This window comes from Mustela nivalis (genome assembly GCF_964662115.1).
Source record: "Mustela nivalis genome assembly, chromosome: 7".
NCBI lineage: Eukaryota > Metazoa > Chordata > Mammalia > Carnivora > Mustelidae > Mustela > Mustela nivalis.
The window spans coordinates 88488832-88506734 of NC_139026.1; the positions used below are offsets into that span (position 1 = coordinate 88488832).

The window sequence follows — 17903 nt, forward strand, 5'->3', positions numbered from 1 at the left end:
GGGTCCTGGGATCAAGCCCCGAATCGGGCTCTCTGCTCAGCAGGGAGCCTGCTTCCTCCTCTCTCTCTGCCTGCCTCTCTGACTACTTATGATCTCTCTGTCTCTGTCAAGTAAATAAATAAAATTTAAAAAAAAAGTTCTGCTCAGTTAATATATTTTATATTAAAAATTTCAGCTGCCAGAAACCATAAAAAAATAAACATTTCTAGATCCATAAAAGCACTTTAGTGGAGATCATCCTAAAATAAATTCTTCTTGCTTTCTTAAGAACAGTATATGAAAAACAAGCTAACCGTTAAAAGAATAAAAACTTTTTAAATTCTATCTTACAATGTTGTGGGCCAGGACTTTAGGCAGGCTCCGTTGGGTGATTTTTGTGCTCTGCATGCTGCCACTTAGGGTCACTCAGTGCTTTTCACCTGGTTCATGGGCCAGTTGAGAAGGTCCAAGATGGTTTCGCTCATATGTCTAGTGCCTTGGCAAGGACAGGTACAGGGCTGGGCTCAGCTGGGACTGTCTCCAGGAGCTCTTATAGATGGTCTCTCTAGCATGCTAACCATTTTTAAAAGATGATATGGCATTGTCATGATGAGCTCAGTTTCTGTAGTACGTGATGCTCTTGGCTTTCATAAGGTATGTGGGACTACTGCTTATACTCCCCAGACCACTGTGCTTTCAGTCTGCTTTTTTATTTCTTGACTTTATAAACTAATTCTCACCTGTGATCTGGAGCAGTGCATTTGCTGGATAAATGACATCTTACTGTAGTGGGCATGTAATTTCCTATGTGTGAGATGCCTTGCTGGGCACAATTAAGTGCTATTTAAGAAATTTAAAATATGCCTTAAAAAAAGAAAATCCTGGGTGCCTGGGTGGCTCAGTGGGTTAAGCCGCTGCCTTCGGCTCAGGTCATGATCTCAGAGTCCTGGGATCGAGTCCCGCATCGGGCTCTCTGCTCGGCAGAGAGCCTGCTTCCCTCTCTCTCTCTCTGCCTGCCTCTCTGCCTACTTGTGATCTCTCTCTGTCAAATAAATAAATAAAATCTTTAAAAAAAAAAAAAAGAAAATTCTGCAATATGTGACAACGTGAGTGTATCTGGAGGATACGATGCTGGGTGAAATAGGCCAGTCACAGAAGAACAAATGCTGTATGATTCCACTTTTATGAGGAATCTAAAACAATCATACTCAGAGTAGAATGGTGGTTGCCAAGGAAGGAGAGGAAGCTGGGGGGAGGGAGGAAATGGGGAATTGCTACCCAGTGGGTAAAAAGTTTCAGTTATGGGAAAGTCATCAGAGAGGGAAACAAACCATGAGAGATTCTTTTTTTTTTTTTTTTTTTTTTAATGATTTTATTTATTTATTTATTTGACAGAGAAAGACCACAAGCAGACAGAGAGGCAGGCAGAGAGAGAGAGAGAGAGAGAGAAGCAGGCTCCCCGCCAAGCAGAGAGCCCGATGCGGGACTCGATCCCAGGACCCTGAGATCATGACCTGAGCCGAAGGCAGCGGCTTAACCCACTGAGCCATCCAGGCGCCCCGAGAGATTCTTAACCATAGGAAACAAACTGAGGGTTGCTGTAGGGGAAGAGAGGGAAGGGGGAAGGGGGATGGGAGATGGGGTAACTGGGTGATGGGCATTAAGGAGGGCATGAGATGGGATGAGCACTGGGTGTTACATACAACTGATGAATTATTGAACTCTGCATCTGAAATTAATGATGTACTATATTGTTGGCTAATGGAATTTATTAAAAAGTTTTAGTTATGCAAAGATGAATAAGTTCTAGAGATCTGTTTTACAACATCATGCTTGGAGTTTACTGTATTGTACACTTGTAAATTTATTAAAAGGTTATATCTTAATGTTAAAAGGTCTTACTATAACTTTAAAAAATAGGACTTAGGAGCTCATACTATTTGAGGGGGGGAAAAAACAGCAGTATAATACCAACTTACAGTGTTTTTCTTCTGATTATTTTACCTGCTTCCCCCTTCTCCGTCTTCCTGATATCTTATCAGATAGTCAATGTTGAGAGGTCAGAGAATGGGGACAGGCCAGCTACTGGAATGGGAAGTGACTCCAGTTGAAGGAGAGGGGCCAGTAGACTTGACTTGAAGCTGTTTGCATAATAAACACCGTAGTTTTACTTAAATGACACGTTTATTTGGAATAACTTATGGTGGGGAGGCTAAAGCTCCCCCCAAACTATTCTTTTGTACCATTATGCAGATTAGGGGGTCATTTATACCCCCACTTCCCCAACCCCATCAATTCTTAGAATCTCTGGAATGGCCTTTTCACTTTACATTTATCTTCTTGCCATTTCTGTCCCAGCACCTGTTGACAGTTACAACTCTAAGATTATATTTTTTAGCCCGAATGTCTTTGCATCATTTTTATGTGTGTATATGATGCTCTCTAATCATTTATTATAGGTGGGATAATAATAGCTACCTCAGGGTGTTTGGGAATCTCATAAAGTGCTCAGAAAACTTGAACTGTTGTTGTCAGATAACCATATTCCAAACTTCCTTTTTTAGAAACTGATTCAGCAGTGCAGAAAGAACATAGAAACCAGACACCTGCTCCATCTGCAGCTCAAACTTCCGCTCCTTCTAAGTACCACCGAACTCGATCTGGGGGAGCCAGGGATGAAAGATACCGATCAGGTGAGAAGGAACTGAAAGTTGCCGGCAGAAGAGTTTTTAGTGACTGTAGTATGAACTCTATATCTTAAAAGCTTTTAATGTTTGTTTGTTTTTTCCCACTGAAGGGCCAGCAGGTCTCTGTTAGTTCATTCATTGGTCATTTATTAGCCTGTGCTGGGTATGGTAGATAACTCAATATTTGCTGGGGCTGCAGCAGCAAATACGACGTTTCTGCACTCAAGGGCAGAAGGGGAGCCATACAGGTACAGAGGCAACATGAGTAAATAAATAAAGAGTGGAGGGCTACAGTCACATAGGATGGTATTGGGAGAGCTCTGTGGACTGTTGGAAGAGGCAGATCTTTCTGTGTTTGCCAGAGCTATAGATCAAGTCTTCTTGCTAATAATGGAGCTGGAACAAAAGCTCACAGTGGAATTTCAAATTAGTGAACTCTTCAGCTTTATTTCTTCTGACCCAGGAGGTCCCCAGAAGAAGGGAAAAGGCAACATGCTATGGCTGGCAGCAGGATCGTTCCCCTGCCATATATATCATGGCCAAGACTGATGAGCAGAGAAACAAATTGGGACCCTCAGGAAGACCTGTGGCATAGCAAGCCCATCCCATGCCCATCTGTGGTCCAATGTGCTAAGGCAGTCTCTGCATCCCATTCACTGTCTTAAGAACTAGCAGAATTAAGCCCTCAAACTAATTGCAGTGCTCTTTTACTTTCTTCAAAATTTGGACTCCTGTACCAGACAGTCTTTCATCTTTTCTTGAACTGGAAAGCAGATTGTAGATCACATCCTTTCAGAAACTGCATTAGAGAAATTGAAGAAAAGGACATGGTTGCAGATTTGTGTCAGACCTTTTGTGAGGTCTGCTGAAGGCAGAGGCTTAACCCACTGAGCCACCCAGGCGCCCCATATCTTGAGGACTCTTGAACAGCACTGAAGGATTTGAGCAGAGCAGTGCTGTACATCTGTGTTTGCTCTAGTGGTTTGCTCCAGCTGCAGACCGCATGTTCCACCATTCCCGTGTCCCCGTGCCCGCCACAGTGCCAAGTATATATAAGGGCTAAATAGATATTTTGGAGAAAAGAAAGAATAAAAGTAGTTACTAGCTAAGAAATGGATTAGAGGGAGGTATAGCTGGATGTAGAAAAGCCTTTCAGGAGCTCCTCTTTGTTTCCAAGACCCAAGCCCAATTTCCCAAGCACCCACTGTTGCCTTTTGAGCTGGGGCCCAGGTTCAGCAGCAATAGGTTCTGCCCAGCCCAGAGGGGTTTGGGCCTCTAAACTCTCAGCCCTGGCACTCTGGGAGTTTTGTGGATCCCTCACCCCCTTTTTTTGATCTGTTTTTATAGCATATAATGAAAGGATTAATAAGAACCGAAAAGGTGATTCTCTACAGCTTATGTCCAGGCTGATCACATACAGAGAAAGGCGATAGTGACCTTTAGTATAAAGTTTTGACCTTCATCAACTAAAACGTTACTGTCCTCTCCGGCCCCTGTTCTTTATGCCAGTTCTTTCAGATTTATCGCAAATGTTGGAAAGTGTAGGCTATGAATCAAATACTGGTTAGCAGATGGTGGGGGTCTCTTAGGTACAGGGTTTTGAGGGTTTAAGAGTAGAATTTTGGATATTTGTCTACAGGGATTTTTTTCTCTTTGAGGTAGTAGCAAGCAGGCCAGAGAGGAGGTAAAGTAGGAAAGAAAAGGTGATTTAAAAACCCTGAAGAGGGGCGCCTGGATGGCTTAGTGGGTTAAAGCCTCTGCCTTCGGCTCTCAGGTCATGATCTCAGGGTCCTGGGATCAAGCCCCGCATCGGGCTTTCTGCTCAGCAGGGAGCCTGCTTCCCTCTCTCTCTCTTTGCCTGCCTCTCTGCCTGCTTGTGATCTCTGTCTGTCAAATAAATAAATAAAATCTTTAAACAAACAAACAAACCATGAAGCTACTGAAAGCTATGAGAATACTGTAGTACTGTTGTGAGGGAGCACATGAAAGAAGGGGCATGCAAGCATGGATTTTGGGTGAAAATCACATTTTTCATTATATTAGGGATTAATTAGCCAAATTACAAAGGTAAACTCAAGAAATTGTGGCTTCTGTGGAAAAGAAGAAATCAACAGTCGCAGCAGCAGTAAAGCAAATAAATGGTAGAAATTGTTGGAAGTTGAACTTCTCTTTTCCACTCTATCCTTAGGAAAGGTTACATTTACCTGTCACTTGTGACAGTGGTGTGAGAATATAGGGTGCGTTTTGTAAAAGTCACAAACATTCAGAATAAACTGGTGGGTACACAGAAAGGATTTAATGATAGTGAGTTAGTGAGTATAGCTGAAAATTCCTTTATTATTTGGTGGAGGCTTATTAATACCCGTGGCATTTCAACTAATCATAATCAAATCTAAGTAGACTTAGTATTTCTTGTTTCAGACATGGTGTAAGGAGCTTATATTTATTCAGAGTTAGATCTGACCTGATGCTGTTCTTTACACTTATTTGACATTTCAGATACACTTACTAATACCTTTTCTTTCTGCACGTCAAGACACGATATACCTTTCTACACATGTGTTAAGGTCACAAGTGTAAAAAACAAACTATTGGTGCTTTAGATGGAAAGTGATCTTATGGTAAGTCGTTCTGACAGCTCTTTTAAAGTTAAATTTTTGAGCAATTAGCTACCTCAGACAAAACAACAAAAACAAAAAAGGACTTTTGAAGTGTTTGTATCACCTTTTCAGCTCAGACAGTAGTGATGGAAAATGATAACCAGCGCTCACATGCTTTTGGCAGAGATATTCAAAGTCAGCCGTTGTCTGGGGACTGATATTTGGAAGTGCCTTTTTTTTTTTTTTTTAAATCAAAGATCGGGATGAATTGTATGCTGGTGAATGAATCAAACCCAATTAGGAGAGCTGCCTGTTTTTTGTTTTTTTTTTTTTTTAATCAATAAGAAGCTTTACTAATATAGTAACTGTGAATATCTCCTTTTGACATTGATGTATGCACCAGGGCTTATCATGTTAGAACATAGATGGATGGTTAGATTTGTTCTGTGGTCTCATGCTAGAATCCTTACGGTAGAGAAGAACGTGCTCTGTAAGTGTTAATTATCCAAATGTTATGGCCCTTGTAAAGTTTGATTATTATGAATAATTCCCTCGTTTTGCTATTATGTGTTACGTATCTCATGCAAAAATACTTCCAGAAATGTAGTATTTTTTTATTAATAACTGGGAGCATTTGATTTGCTGTTGTTGAGGAAGTACTATTTCTCAGTATAAGCAGTTAATCATTTGTTTTTCACAACAGCTAAGAACTGTAATTTCATCTAATATAACAAGGACACTTTTCACATTTTAACATGTCTGAAATCAGGATATGTTTTATATAGGATGGCATCATAGATTCAATAAAATATGGTAATCTTGATTCAACTAAGTAAACCTCTGCAACACTAAAGTAGTAAAACAAATATAAATGCAGTATAACATTTCAGAGCCATAAGTACATTAAGTACGTTGGTACTGTGGCCTTAAAGGTGACAGCACAACATTTTGGCAATATTTTAAAACTTTAAATATTCATACATTTTTTAACCCAGAAATTCCGCTTCTAGGAATTTATTTTATACAAATACCTATGTATGTGCACAAAGATATATATGCAAATATAATTGTTGTAATATCATTCATAATAATACAGTGGTTAAATAAGTTATCACAGGGGCACCTGGGTGGCTCAGTGGGTTAATCCTCTGCCTTCAGCTCAGGTCATGATCTCAGGGTCCTGGGATTTAGCCCCACATTGGGCTCTCTGCTCAGCAGGGAGCCTACTTCCCCCTCTCTCTGCCTGCCTCTCTGCCTACTTGTGATCTTTCTCTCTCTGTCAAATATATAAATAAAATCTTAAAAAAGTTATCACAGACCCACACAATGGAATTGTGTGAAAGTTGATTTTCAGATTCTGTGAAGGTTCATAGCAAAGCAGAGGTAGATTTTTTTTTGCATAACACAGAGAGATGTATGTGTGTGTATATATATATATATGTATTGTATATATATGTATTTTAAGATTTACTTATTCATTTGTGTGTGAGAGAGAGAGGCAGGATTACTTCTGAGAAGTGCTGGATCTGGGGCAGATTTTCACTTCAGCATTATTTATGCTTACTTTTTTTTTTTAAGATTTTATTTATTTATTTGACAGAGACAGAGGGGGAAGTGAAGTAGGGAGAGCAGCAAAGGGAGAGGGAGAAGCAGGCTCTCTGTTGAGCAGGGAGCCCAAAGCAGGACTTGATCCTTGGCCTCTGGAATCATGACCTGAGCCGAAGGCAGATGCTTAACTGACTGAGCCACTTAGGCACACCTGCTTGCATCTTTTTCCAATATGTATATTAATTATTTTCTAGTTTTTCTTATTGTGGTAAAATACAAAATATGTATAACATAAAATGTATTTATGGTATTTTTAAACAAAAAAATAGCAGATAGTTTTTTCCCTTTCTTTCATTGAGATATAATTGACAGGTCAGGTATATAATGATTGAGTATTGTAAAATGATCAGCATAGTAAGTCTAGTTAACATCCACACCACACATAGTTACAAAAAAATTTTTTTTTCTTGGGGTGAAGACTCAAGATTTGTTTTCTTAGGGGCACCTGGGTGGCTCAGTTGTTTAAGCGTCTGATTCTTGATTTTGACTCAGATCATCATCTCAGGATTGTGAGAGGGACTGAGCCCTACGTTGGGCCCTGTGCTCAGTGGGGAGTCTGCATGAGATTCTCTCTCCTTCTGCCCCTCTCCTTGCTCTCTCTCCATAAATAAATAAAATCTTTTTTTTTTTTTAAAAGACTTTTTCTCTTAGCAACTTTCAAATGTATAATACAGTATCACTAATTGTAGCCACCATGCCGTATATTGCATCCCCATGACTTAATTATTTCATAACTGAAAGTTTGTAAAAAATAGTTTTAAAAATGATAACCCCAGGGGCACCTGGGTGGCTTAGTGGGTTAAAGCCTCTACCTTCAGCTCAGATCATGATCTAGGGTCTTGGGATCAAGCCCCGAGTCTGGCTCTCTGCTCAGCGGGGAGCCTGCTTCCTCCTCTCTCTCTGCCTGCCTCTCTGCCTACTTGTGATTTCTGTCTGTCAAATTAATAAATAAATAAAATCTTTAAAAAAAAATGATAGCCCTGGATAAATGATATAAAGCCTTAAATCAGTTACTGTTGTTAATGATTTTTACTCTAAGTATAGATTCTTCTGACTTTATACCGGGAGCTAAATGGAACAATAACTCCCTCTGTCACCCTAATTGAGAACTTTCTCTGTCCAAATCTGCTGTCTGACATGGTGGCATTTGCTAAGGTAGCTGCCACAGATACACCAGGATCATTTTATATTAGCAGGCTTCCTTGTGCCAAGGAAAGTAAATTGAGTTTATTTCAGTTCAGAAGAATTTATTATAGACCTCCTAGGAGTTGAGCACAATTTAGATGCTAGAGAAACAGAGGCAGAAATACAAGAATCTTGGGCGCCTGGGTGGCTCAGTGGATTGAGCCGCTGCCTTTGGCTCGGGTCATGGTCTCGGGGTCCTGGGATCGAGTCCTGCATCGGGTTCTCTGCTCAGCGGGGAGCCTGCTTCCCCCTCTCTCTCTCTCTGCCTGCCTCTCTGCCTCTTTGTGATCTCTGCCTATCAAATAAATAAATAAATAAATAAAATATTTAAAAAAAAAAAGAAATACAAGAATCTTTTCTTAAACATAGGAATCCTTTATAGAAGGTAGAAGCAGCAGAGATGAGGGGGTAACAGGGAAGGAGCCTGGGAACTGGGCACTGTTGAGGGCAGATTTCATGAGGTTTTGAAGGATGGGTGGCTGTTTGCTATATGGATATTCCAGGCTGAAGACTGTCTACATAGAGGCATTTAAATTCAAATTAAATTAGTATTTCACTCTCCATCCCTGCTAGCACACAGCATGGTGCCAAAATTAATGTGATATCCTAATGTTCCAGAACTTAATAGGTACTGCCTCTGCCATGACTAAAAATATTAAAGTGGTTCATACTTTAGAAATTGGTAAAAATGGCGTGACTGCTTGATGGCTTGCAGGTAACTCTTAACTGTACTTCTCTATTTGCTGACCTCGCCTACGCATGCATCTGTCTGCCTTTCAATCTGTCTGTTATCTACCTGCTTGTCTATCTGACCATCTCTCTATCCATCCATCCATCCTAACAGGTAAGGGCATTTGGTGTCTATTCTGCTCCATAGATGTACTTAAGCCCATCCATGGCACTTACACATCGTGTCTTAGCCACTTAATAAAAACAAGCCAAAAATAGGAGCAGCTACTTTAAAACTGTAAAGTAATATTTTTCACTTATCTCTGGGGGAAAGATGGAAAAAATGCTTCAGTGTTGTCCATAGATGGAGGGAAATGGACACTCACATTCATACCTTGTTGGTAGAAGTGTTACTAATGAGATTGGACTTTAAGATTTATTGACCCTTTATGTTTCTTCTATAAGCTACCTCTCCTAAAGAGGCTAAAATAGGCCTAAGCCTATTTTATTAAGGTTAAGCAGTTCATTTTTTAAAAAATTTATTTGTGGCTCAGTAGGGTAAGCCTCTGCCTTCGGTTCAGGTCATGATCTCAGAGTCCTGGGATCTAGCCCTGCATCAGGCACTCTCCTCGGTGGGGCCTGCTTCCCCCTCTCTCTCTGCCTGCCTCTCTGCCTACTTGTGATCTCTCTCTCTCTCTCTCTCTCTCTCTCTGTCAAATAAATAAATAAATAAAATCTTTTTAAAAAAATGTATTTACATGCTGCCTGGGTGGCTCAGTTGGTTAAGTGGCTGCCTTCAGCTCAGGTCATGGTTCCAGGGTCCTGGGATCGAGCCCCACATTGGGCTCCCGGCTTAGCAGAGAGCCTGCTTCTCTCTTTCCCTCTGCCTGCCACTGTGCTTACTTGTGCTCTCTCTCTCTCTCTCTCTGTCAAATAAATAAATAAAATCTTTAAAAAATAATAAAAAATTAAAAAATTTACTTTCAAGAATACTTTTTCTAATCCTGGGCACCTGGGTGGCTCAGATGGTTAAGCATCTGCCTTTGGCTCAGATCATAATCCCGTAATCTCAATTCTGGAATTGAGTCCCTGGCAGGGAGCCTGCTTCTGCCTGCCGCTCTGCTTACTTGTGCGCTCGCTCTCTCTCTCTCTCTCTCTCTGTCAAATAAATAAATAAAATCTTAAAAAAAATTTTTTTTTAATCCTAATGATGCTAACATTTAAATTGTACTAGACATATTAATGCAAGTAGATAAGAGAAATCAACTAGAGGTATAAGAATTAGAAAGGAAAAAAGAAAACTGTATTTGCACTTGATATGATATTTATTTAGAAAACCAAGAGAGTCAGTGGCAAAAATCCAATGAAATAATTCAGTCAGATAGCAAGATACAGAATTAGTACAGCAATCAGTAGCCTTCATATATGCAAGCAATAACTAGTTAAAAGATATAATGGTAGGGCATACTTCATTTACAGAAACAATAGAAAAGATAAGACCTATTTAGGAAAAAACATAAGAAATGTGTAAAACCTTTATGAAGGAAACTTTAAAACACCCTGAAAAACACAAAGTAGGCATGGTAAATGGAAAAGGCATCCCTTGTTCTTTGATAGGGTAATTCAGCATACAAAGATGCAGAACTCTCTAAATTAGTTTATAAATTTAATCCAGTCCCAGTAACACTAATAAATTTATCTGTGGAGTTAAAAAACATGGTTTTGAAATTCATTTGGGAAAATAAACACTTATAGCTAGTAAACACTGAGAAAGAAAACCTATGAAGAGTGATTATACTAACTAGATATTAAAGCATACGCTAAAGACTATAATTAAAACAGTGCAGTATGGCAGACAGACCATTGAAATAGAATAACAGGTGCAGAAATAGACCAGAGTACCTCTGGGATTTAGTGTATAATAAAGATAGCATTGTAAATCATTGGGTCAGAAATATACTTTTTAATAAATTGGTGCTAGGACAGTTGGAAAAGTACGAAGTAAATCTGTACCTCACACCATATACCATCAAAAACTTCCAAGTGGGGGACGCCTGGGTGGCTCAGTTGGTTGAGCAGCTGCCTTCGGCTTAGGTCATGATCCCAGGGTCCTGGGATCAAGTCCCTTCTCCCTCAGTCTCTGCTAACCACCATTGTACTTTTCTACATCTAAAAATTTGAGTACTTTAAGTATCTTTTGCAAGAAGAACCAAACAGTATTTTGTTTGGTGATTGTTTTATTCTGCTTAGCATAATGTCCTCGAGGTTCATCCATGTTGTAGCATATTATAGGATTTCCTTCTTTTTTAAGGTTGAATAATATTCCATTGTATATACATACACCCTTTTCTTTTCTTTTCTTTTTTTTTAAGATTTTATTTATTTATTTGACAGAGAGAAATCACAAGTAGATGGAGAGGCAGGCAGAGAGAGAGAGAGAGGGAAGCAGGCTCCCTGCCGAGCAGAGAGCCCGATGTGGGACTCGATCCCAGGACCCTGAGATCATGACCTGAGCAGAAGGCAGCGGCTTAACCCACTGAGCCACCCAGGCGCCCCACCATTTTCTTTATACATTCATCCATTCATGGACATTTAGGTTGCTTCCATGTCTTGGGTATTATAAATAATGCTGCATTGAGCATTTGTCTGCAAATATCTCTTTGAGATCCTGCTTTCAGCTCTTTTGGATATATACCCAGAAGTGGGATTGCTAAATCATATGATAGTTCTATTTTTCATTTTTTGAGGAACCTTTCAAACTGTTTCCATAGCAGCTGCTCTGTTTCACAGTCCCACCAATAGTGCACAGGGGTTCTGATTTCTCCAGATCCTCACCAAGAGTTGGTCTTTTCTTTTTTCCAATCCCTCCTCTTCCCACTCCCCTCTACTTTTCCTTTCCTTTCCTGTGGCTTTCTTAATTGGTGTGAAGTGATTTGCCATTGTGCTTTTGATTTGCATTTCCCTGATGAATAGTGATGTTGCAGATCTTGTCATATGATTGTTGTCCATTTGTGTATCTTTGGAGAAATATCTACTCGAGTCTCTTGACCATTTTAAAATTGGGCTACTTGTTATTGAGTTGTAGGAATTCTTTATATAGTCCGGACATTAATGCCTTATTCAATATATGGTTTGTAAATATTTTCTCCTGTTCTGTAGGTTGCCTTTTGCCTTGTTGATGGTTTTCTTTTGTTGTGCAGAAGCATTTTCATTTGATGGAGTCCCACCTATTTTTGCCTTTCTTGCTTGTGCTTATAGTGTCATATCCAAGAAATTATTACCCATTCCAAGGTTATGAAGCCTTTCCTCTTATGTTTTCTTCTAAGAGTTCTGTAGTTTCAGGTATTAAGTGTAGGTGTTTAATTTATTTGGAGTTAATTTTTATATACGGTGTAAGTATCCAACTTCATTCTTTTATATGTGGATATTTCCATTTCCCTGGCAACATTTGTGAAGAGACTATCATTACCTATTGTGCAGTCTTGGCACCCTTGTAAAGGATCATTTGACTATATACAATGGGCTCTCTGCTTTATTACATTGGTTTATATGTCTGTCTTTATGCCAGTATTATACTATCTTTAGGCTTCTGATATGTTTTGAAATCTGGAAGTGTGAGGCTTCTAGATTTATTCCTCTTTCTTAAGATTGTTTTGGATATTTGGGTTTCTTTGAGATTTCATATATGTTTTAGGATGTGTGTTGTAGGATTGAGTGAATGAATAAAATGTATTGAGGATTTTGTGAACCAGGTTTCTTACTATTAGAGAAGGGAGTTACAAATGGAAAAGGGGAAGGTTAGAATCAATTTTATGGTGTTGAAATGGATTTAGAGTTATTAATAAGAATTTATGGCTTTTAATATAGATGTAGATATATGCATGTAAATATTTATTTTCATATTTATATGCTTTTATCCAATGAAAGGACTTAGAAGAAAGATACCCCAATAGCACTGAGCACTCCTGCTTTTAAGAACTTGGTTTCTAAATACCATTTTCTGCTAAGAGGAGCCAGGGCCTTAGAGAAATGTCTAATTCTAGTGGTGGAACAGGGAACATACCTGGAACATCTTAGACCAGAAAATAATTACTGCTCAAAATGATGGGAATAACAAAAGGCTATAAGAACCAGTTATATTTGGCCTAATTGGTCAAATTTGGGGTAATAGGACCATCAAAATAAGTCAAGATAGTAACAATAGCCATGGAATAAAATAAAAATCAATAGGTCTATATTGATATAAATAAATAAATAATAAATAAATAAATAAATATAATAATTAATTAAATAAAGGGAAGAGTAGTAACTTTGCAGTGGATTACGTTAGCAGTCACTATCTTAACCAAATAATCCCAAGTTACTATCATGAGTCACGGGGCTGATGCTTCCTAGTACTGTGTTTCAAGAAAACATTACTTCTGTGATATTCCTGCCAAAATGCATAACCTGGATCTAATTATGAGGAATATGAGTAAGCCAAAATTAAGGAACATTCTACAATGTAATTAGTCTGTACCATAATGTCAAGGTAATAAAAGATAAAGGTTGAGAATTGTTCCAGATTATAGGATAGTAGAAAGATGTGACAAGTAAGTGTAATGTGTGATTCTGTGTCAGGTCTCAGATCAGGAACAAAGGAGGGAAAACTATAAAGGGCATTATTGAGAGATAGTAGGCTAAGTTGGAATAGGGTTGTGGGTTATGTGATAGTTTGTATCAATTTTTAATTTTGGATTTTGATAAATGTACTGTGGTTATATAAGAGTAAAATCCTTGTTCTTAGGAATTACATCTCAGCAATTTTTGGAATTAATCCTACAGATACAGGATTAGACATAATGTACTAAGGTGAAAATACTGAATTAGTCTTGCTGTGAATAGTTGCTATGAATAGTAGCAAAACTTTGGAAACAAAGTTGCTTAAATAAATTATGGCACGGACATATAGTGAAATTCTATGCAGCCCTTTAAAATTATGTTGTAGGACTATATTTTCATAGAAAGATGTTTCTGTTTATCTTAGTGAAGGTTTTTTTGTTGTTGTATGAAACAGTCTAGCTCAGGCTACCTTAAATAGCTGGGGTAAATCACAGAAGCCGAGGAAACAGTTGAGAAATCCCTAGAAAAAGAGAGATAGCTTTGGGGGTCTCAACCTTGAAGTTCAAGAACCTTTCTTCTTTGTAGGTCATTATCATTAAAATGACTCAGTTCTAGGACCTGTGTTTTCTTGATTCAGTTTAAATTCCCCCCTACTCCAGTAAAAGGATCTGATTGGTTCAGCTTTTATAAGGGGCACCTTTACATGGCACAGACAGTATTCTAAGGATAGCTTGCATGTCATCTGACTGGACCCATTCCTGAGAAGATTTCTTGTGAACTGGGAAGCTACTTCAGTTGTTACCTACCTTAATAGGATTTTGCAGAAATGTAGAGTGTATTTTGTGGTGAGAGTGGAGAATCAAGAGTTCTGTCTGGATATGTTAATTTTGAGACTTCTATTAGACTTCAAAGGGAGAACTGAATTTTCTTGTGGCCAAAGTGGCAAACAAGTACCATCAGCCCTTACATTCTTTTCTAGATCAGAATCAGCTCTTCTGTTTTCTGTGGTATAGAACTGAGGGGTCTCAACCCCTTTCAGATAGTTGAGCAGATCATAAGCTTCTTTTCCTGAAAAATAATGAGTGTCCTCTAGCTACCTGCAGAACACTCATTCCATTCAAGGGTAGGATTCCCTGCCTGGCATGGGTGCGTGTTAGACTCCTTTACCCTCGCCCCACCCCTGCACCCCATCTCCATTAACCCCCTTTTCAGTGTCTGAAGCAGTCACCTGGTCATTCTGAGCTTCTTTTTCCTTCTCTATAAAGTTACGCTTGACTGGGGCATGTGGGTGGCTTAGTGGTTTGAGCCTCTTCCTTCAGCTCGGGTGGTGGTCTCAGGGTCCTGGATCGAGCCCCGCATCAGGCTCTCTGCTCAGCGGGTAGCCTGCTTCCATGTCTCTCTCTGCCTGCTTGTGCTCTCTCTCTCTCTGTCAAATAAATAAATAAATAAATTTTTTAAAATTATTTAAAAAGTTAACGCTTGGCTTCTTCTTTTGTCTCCTCTTTTTCATTTTTATTTTAATTGTTACAACACAAATTATAGGTAAAAATCACCTAAACATCCCATTTGCAACAACTGCAGTGGTGATAGTTCAGCTCACAGAAGTAAACAGCTTAAGAACTGGGTGCTAATAAATGCAAATGTTTAATCTTTCAGATATCCATACAGAAGCAGTTCAAGCCGCACTGGCAAAGCATAAAGAACAGAAAATGGCTCTGCCCATGCCAACCAAAAGGCGGTCCACATTCGTCCAGTCTCCTGCAGATGCCTGCACACCTCCTGGTAGGTTTATCAGAACCTTTTTCTCTGACAGTTATTCCGTTGATGTTGCTGAAATAAGCTTGGCTTTTTCTCTTCCGAGGTAGGAGCTGGAACTTTGCTTATCATCCAAAGTGTATAAGAGTACACATTGAAGGTGGCAGCTTTCAGTTGTCATGTTGTAAATGACATACAAAAAGAGGCGTTAAAAATAAAGCTATTTTTTTTTTAATGTCCTTCTGAATTTCTAGCATTTCCTTGATGAAACCCCCGAACTCATGTCGTCATAAATAAACACAGGCCAAAGCTTAGGGTATAAAAAAATTCCTTCTGTTGTTTAATAGGTGTTTTTGTTGACATCTAGAATATGACCCATAGTCATACATTTCTTTAACATATTTGTACTCCTGTATCAGATATTTTGTTTCTATAGAGTAAGTACACTTGGGACTTGGGACAAAGTTTTATGTGTCATTAAAGATGGGAGTAGTCGTGCAGTTTCAATAGATCTGAAAAACATATATGTGTGTTTGTGTATGTGTTAATCTATTTTATATACATTTATATATTTTTAAAGAATCCACTTTTTATAATGGGTTCACGAGGTCAGCGAGAATTAAGTGGCTCCATCCCATTCTCATTCCCCAGGCTTGGAATCTTTACCCCTAAAGTAAATTTAGGATTTTTAACTTGCTATTTGAGAAGACAACTTTAAGTTGTCTTGTCTATTTAGAATCTTTCCCAAAGTTCTAAAAACCTTAAAAATTTTAAATGAAATCTCAGACAAGATCTCCACCTAGGCCTCTGAGACTAAACATAATAACTATTTCAGAGCCTCAGTATCGTTTCTGTCTACTATCATGGTACTGATAATGAAATCTTTAGGGAAAAAAATTTTTCCCTGGAGCTTTGGTCTAAAGGACTTACCATATCTTTGGGGAGAAGGTCACATTCTCAGGATTAACTTTGATTCATAGCTGTCAAGTTGAGCTATTTCCATGGATCCTGTTCCCTGGTCTGGGTTCATATTAATAGTTTTGTCCTAGGTTTTGGCTAACTTCTCAGAGCATTTGGGTGTGCTGTGGGCTCATTAACTGTGTGTGCTTTTTTTTTTTCTTTACATCTGTGGTGTCAATATGTTTGAAAGAGAAATAGCTTTGTGGCTTCAAGTGTTTCTCAAAATGTAACACAGGATACCTCTAGCAGACCTTCACAATAAGACATTTTGTGTCTGTAATGGTGCGTACTTCCAGCCCATTCATTCAAAATCTTGGACGGTTTCCCTTCCACATCAGTATAGCACCAATTGGGTCCTGGTGGACAAAGGGGGTTCTCAGCGTAGTAGCTATTCCTTGTTGGCAGATTCTGCTGCAGCGCAGCTGAGGGGTCAGTTGTAATAAATGGCAAAGGGTAGGGAGCAACGTGATGTGCAGTTCTTAGAAACAATCCTCTCCATGGCTGTATTAAAGAACCGCAGTTTCAGAGTAAATAGTCTGCTCTCATGGCCTCGAGTTAAATGTGAGAGTGCAGCAAAGGATCTTGAGAATGCTGGGAAGGAGTGGAAACCTTTTTTTATCCTTTTACAAAAGTCACTGCCTGAAGGGAATTTACCAACTCCAGAAACAAGTCATGGCTATTCATTGCTGAATGAGACCACAGTCCTTTGGCATTCACTACAGTCCTCTGGATCTCTAAACAGTAACGTTGTACTCTGTCTGCAGCCTTTTTTTTTTTACATAAATATATATATATATATTTTTTTACATATATTTTTTACAGATTTTATTTATTTATTTGACAAACAGAGATCACAAGTAGGCAGAGAGGCAGACAGACAGAGAGAGGGAAGCAGGCTCCCTGCTGATCAGAGAGCCTGATGCGGGGCTCGATCCCAGGGCTCTGAGACCATGACCTGAGCCGAAGACAAGAGTCTTAACCCATTGAGCCACCCAGGCGCCCCGTCTGCAGCCTTAAAGATGTGGCATTATGTTCTGGATCACCTTATGCATCCTAATAATTTCATGATTATTAAAATACGGTCCTTTCTCCTAAGACCTTTATTCAGCAGAGCAGAGTAACAAAAAGGTTTCCTATCCATTTAGCTCCATCCAGATCCAGGTTTCTCCGACTAGCTTACGAGAAACTTTAACATACTGTCAGGGACCTGAATGTTGTCAAAAAGAAGAGGAATTCTTCTACCATGAAGAAACGTTGAGCACACCCCCAGAGGGATCTCTCACATGGCCCCCACATGGCCCCCACATGGCGCTAGGTCTTGATGCTGTCATTCTGCAGTTATGCACATGCCTATGTCTAGCATTAGACAGTGTGGAAGAATTGTATCATAAGGCACCCATCAGCTCTGTTCATTTTAGGGAATGGAATTTGCTGTCCCCATGTCAGGATCTCTCCTGAGCTTCTGAGAGCCACTGCTAAGAGACTGGGTGGTCTCCTGTTCTACTGCAATTTAATCTGACATCATTGTCTCCCTCTAACCCAGGGACCGGCAGGTAGGGTTCATTCATCTCGCATATTTACTCTGATAGCCCCTGAAACACTGAAGATCAGAAGAATGCTGAACCACCCTCAGGGTTGGGGAGGAGGAAGAGGATGGACATTAATTATTGCTGGTTATAGGTGGTTTAAAAAAAAAGGGTTCTGGGCAACTATGAAAATGAGTGCTGTGGCACTCTTTCTAGAATAGTTGTACTACCATTGCAGAGCAAAACTGGCCTCAGGTTTCGTAGGGATTTAGTCGGGTTGCCCTTGGGGTGCTGTCTGAGTGGTCGCGCTGCACCTCGGGCTGTCCCCCTGC

General features: G+C 39.4%; 1 protein-coding gene across 4 annotated transcripts in view; it reads left to right on the forward strand.

Annotated features, from left to right (window-relative positions):
• DIP2B (disco interacting protein 2 homolog B) overlaps positions 1-17903 on the forward strand; it is a 225225-nt gene that overhangs the window by 127475 nt on the left and 79847 nt on the right. For all 4 annotated transcript variants that reach the window (XM_082741248.1, XM_082741245.1, XM_082741247.1 and 1 more), the window contains exons 3-4: positions 2544-2672; positions 14987-15112. In XM_082741248.1, the coding sequence (XP_082597374.1) occupies positions 2544-2672; positions 14987-15112 (255 nt within the window). The remainder of the gene's footprint in view (positions 1-2543; positions 2673-14986; positions 15113-17903) is intronic.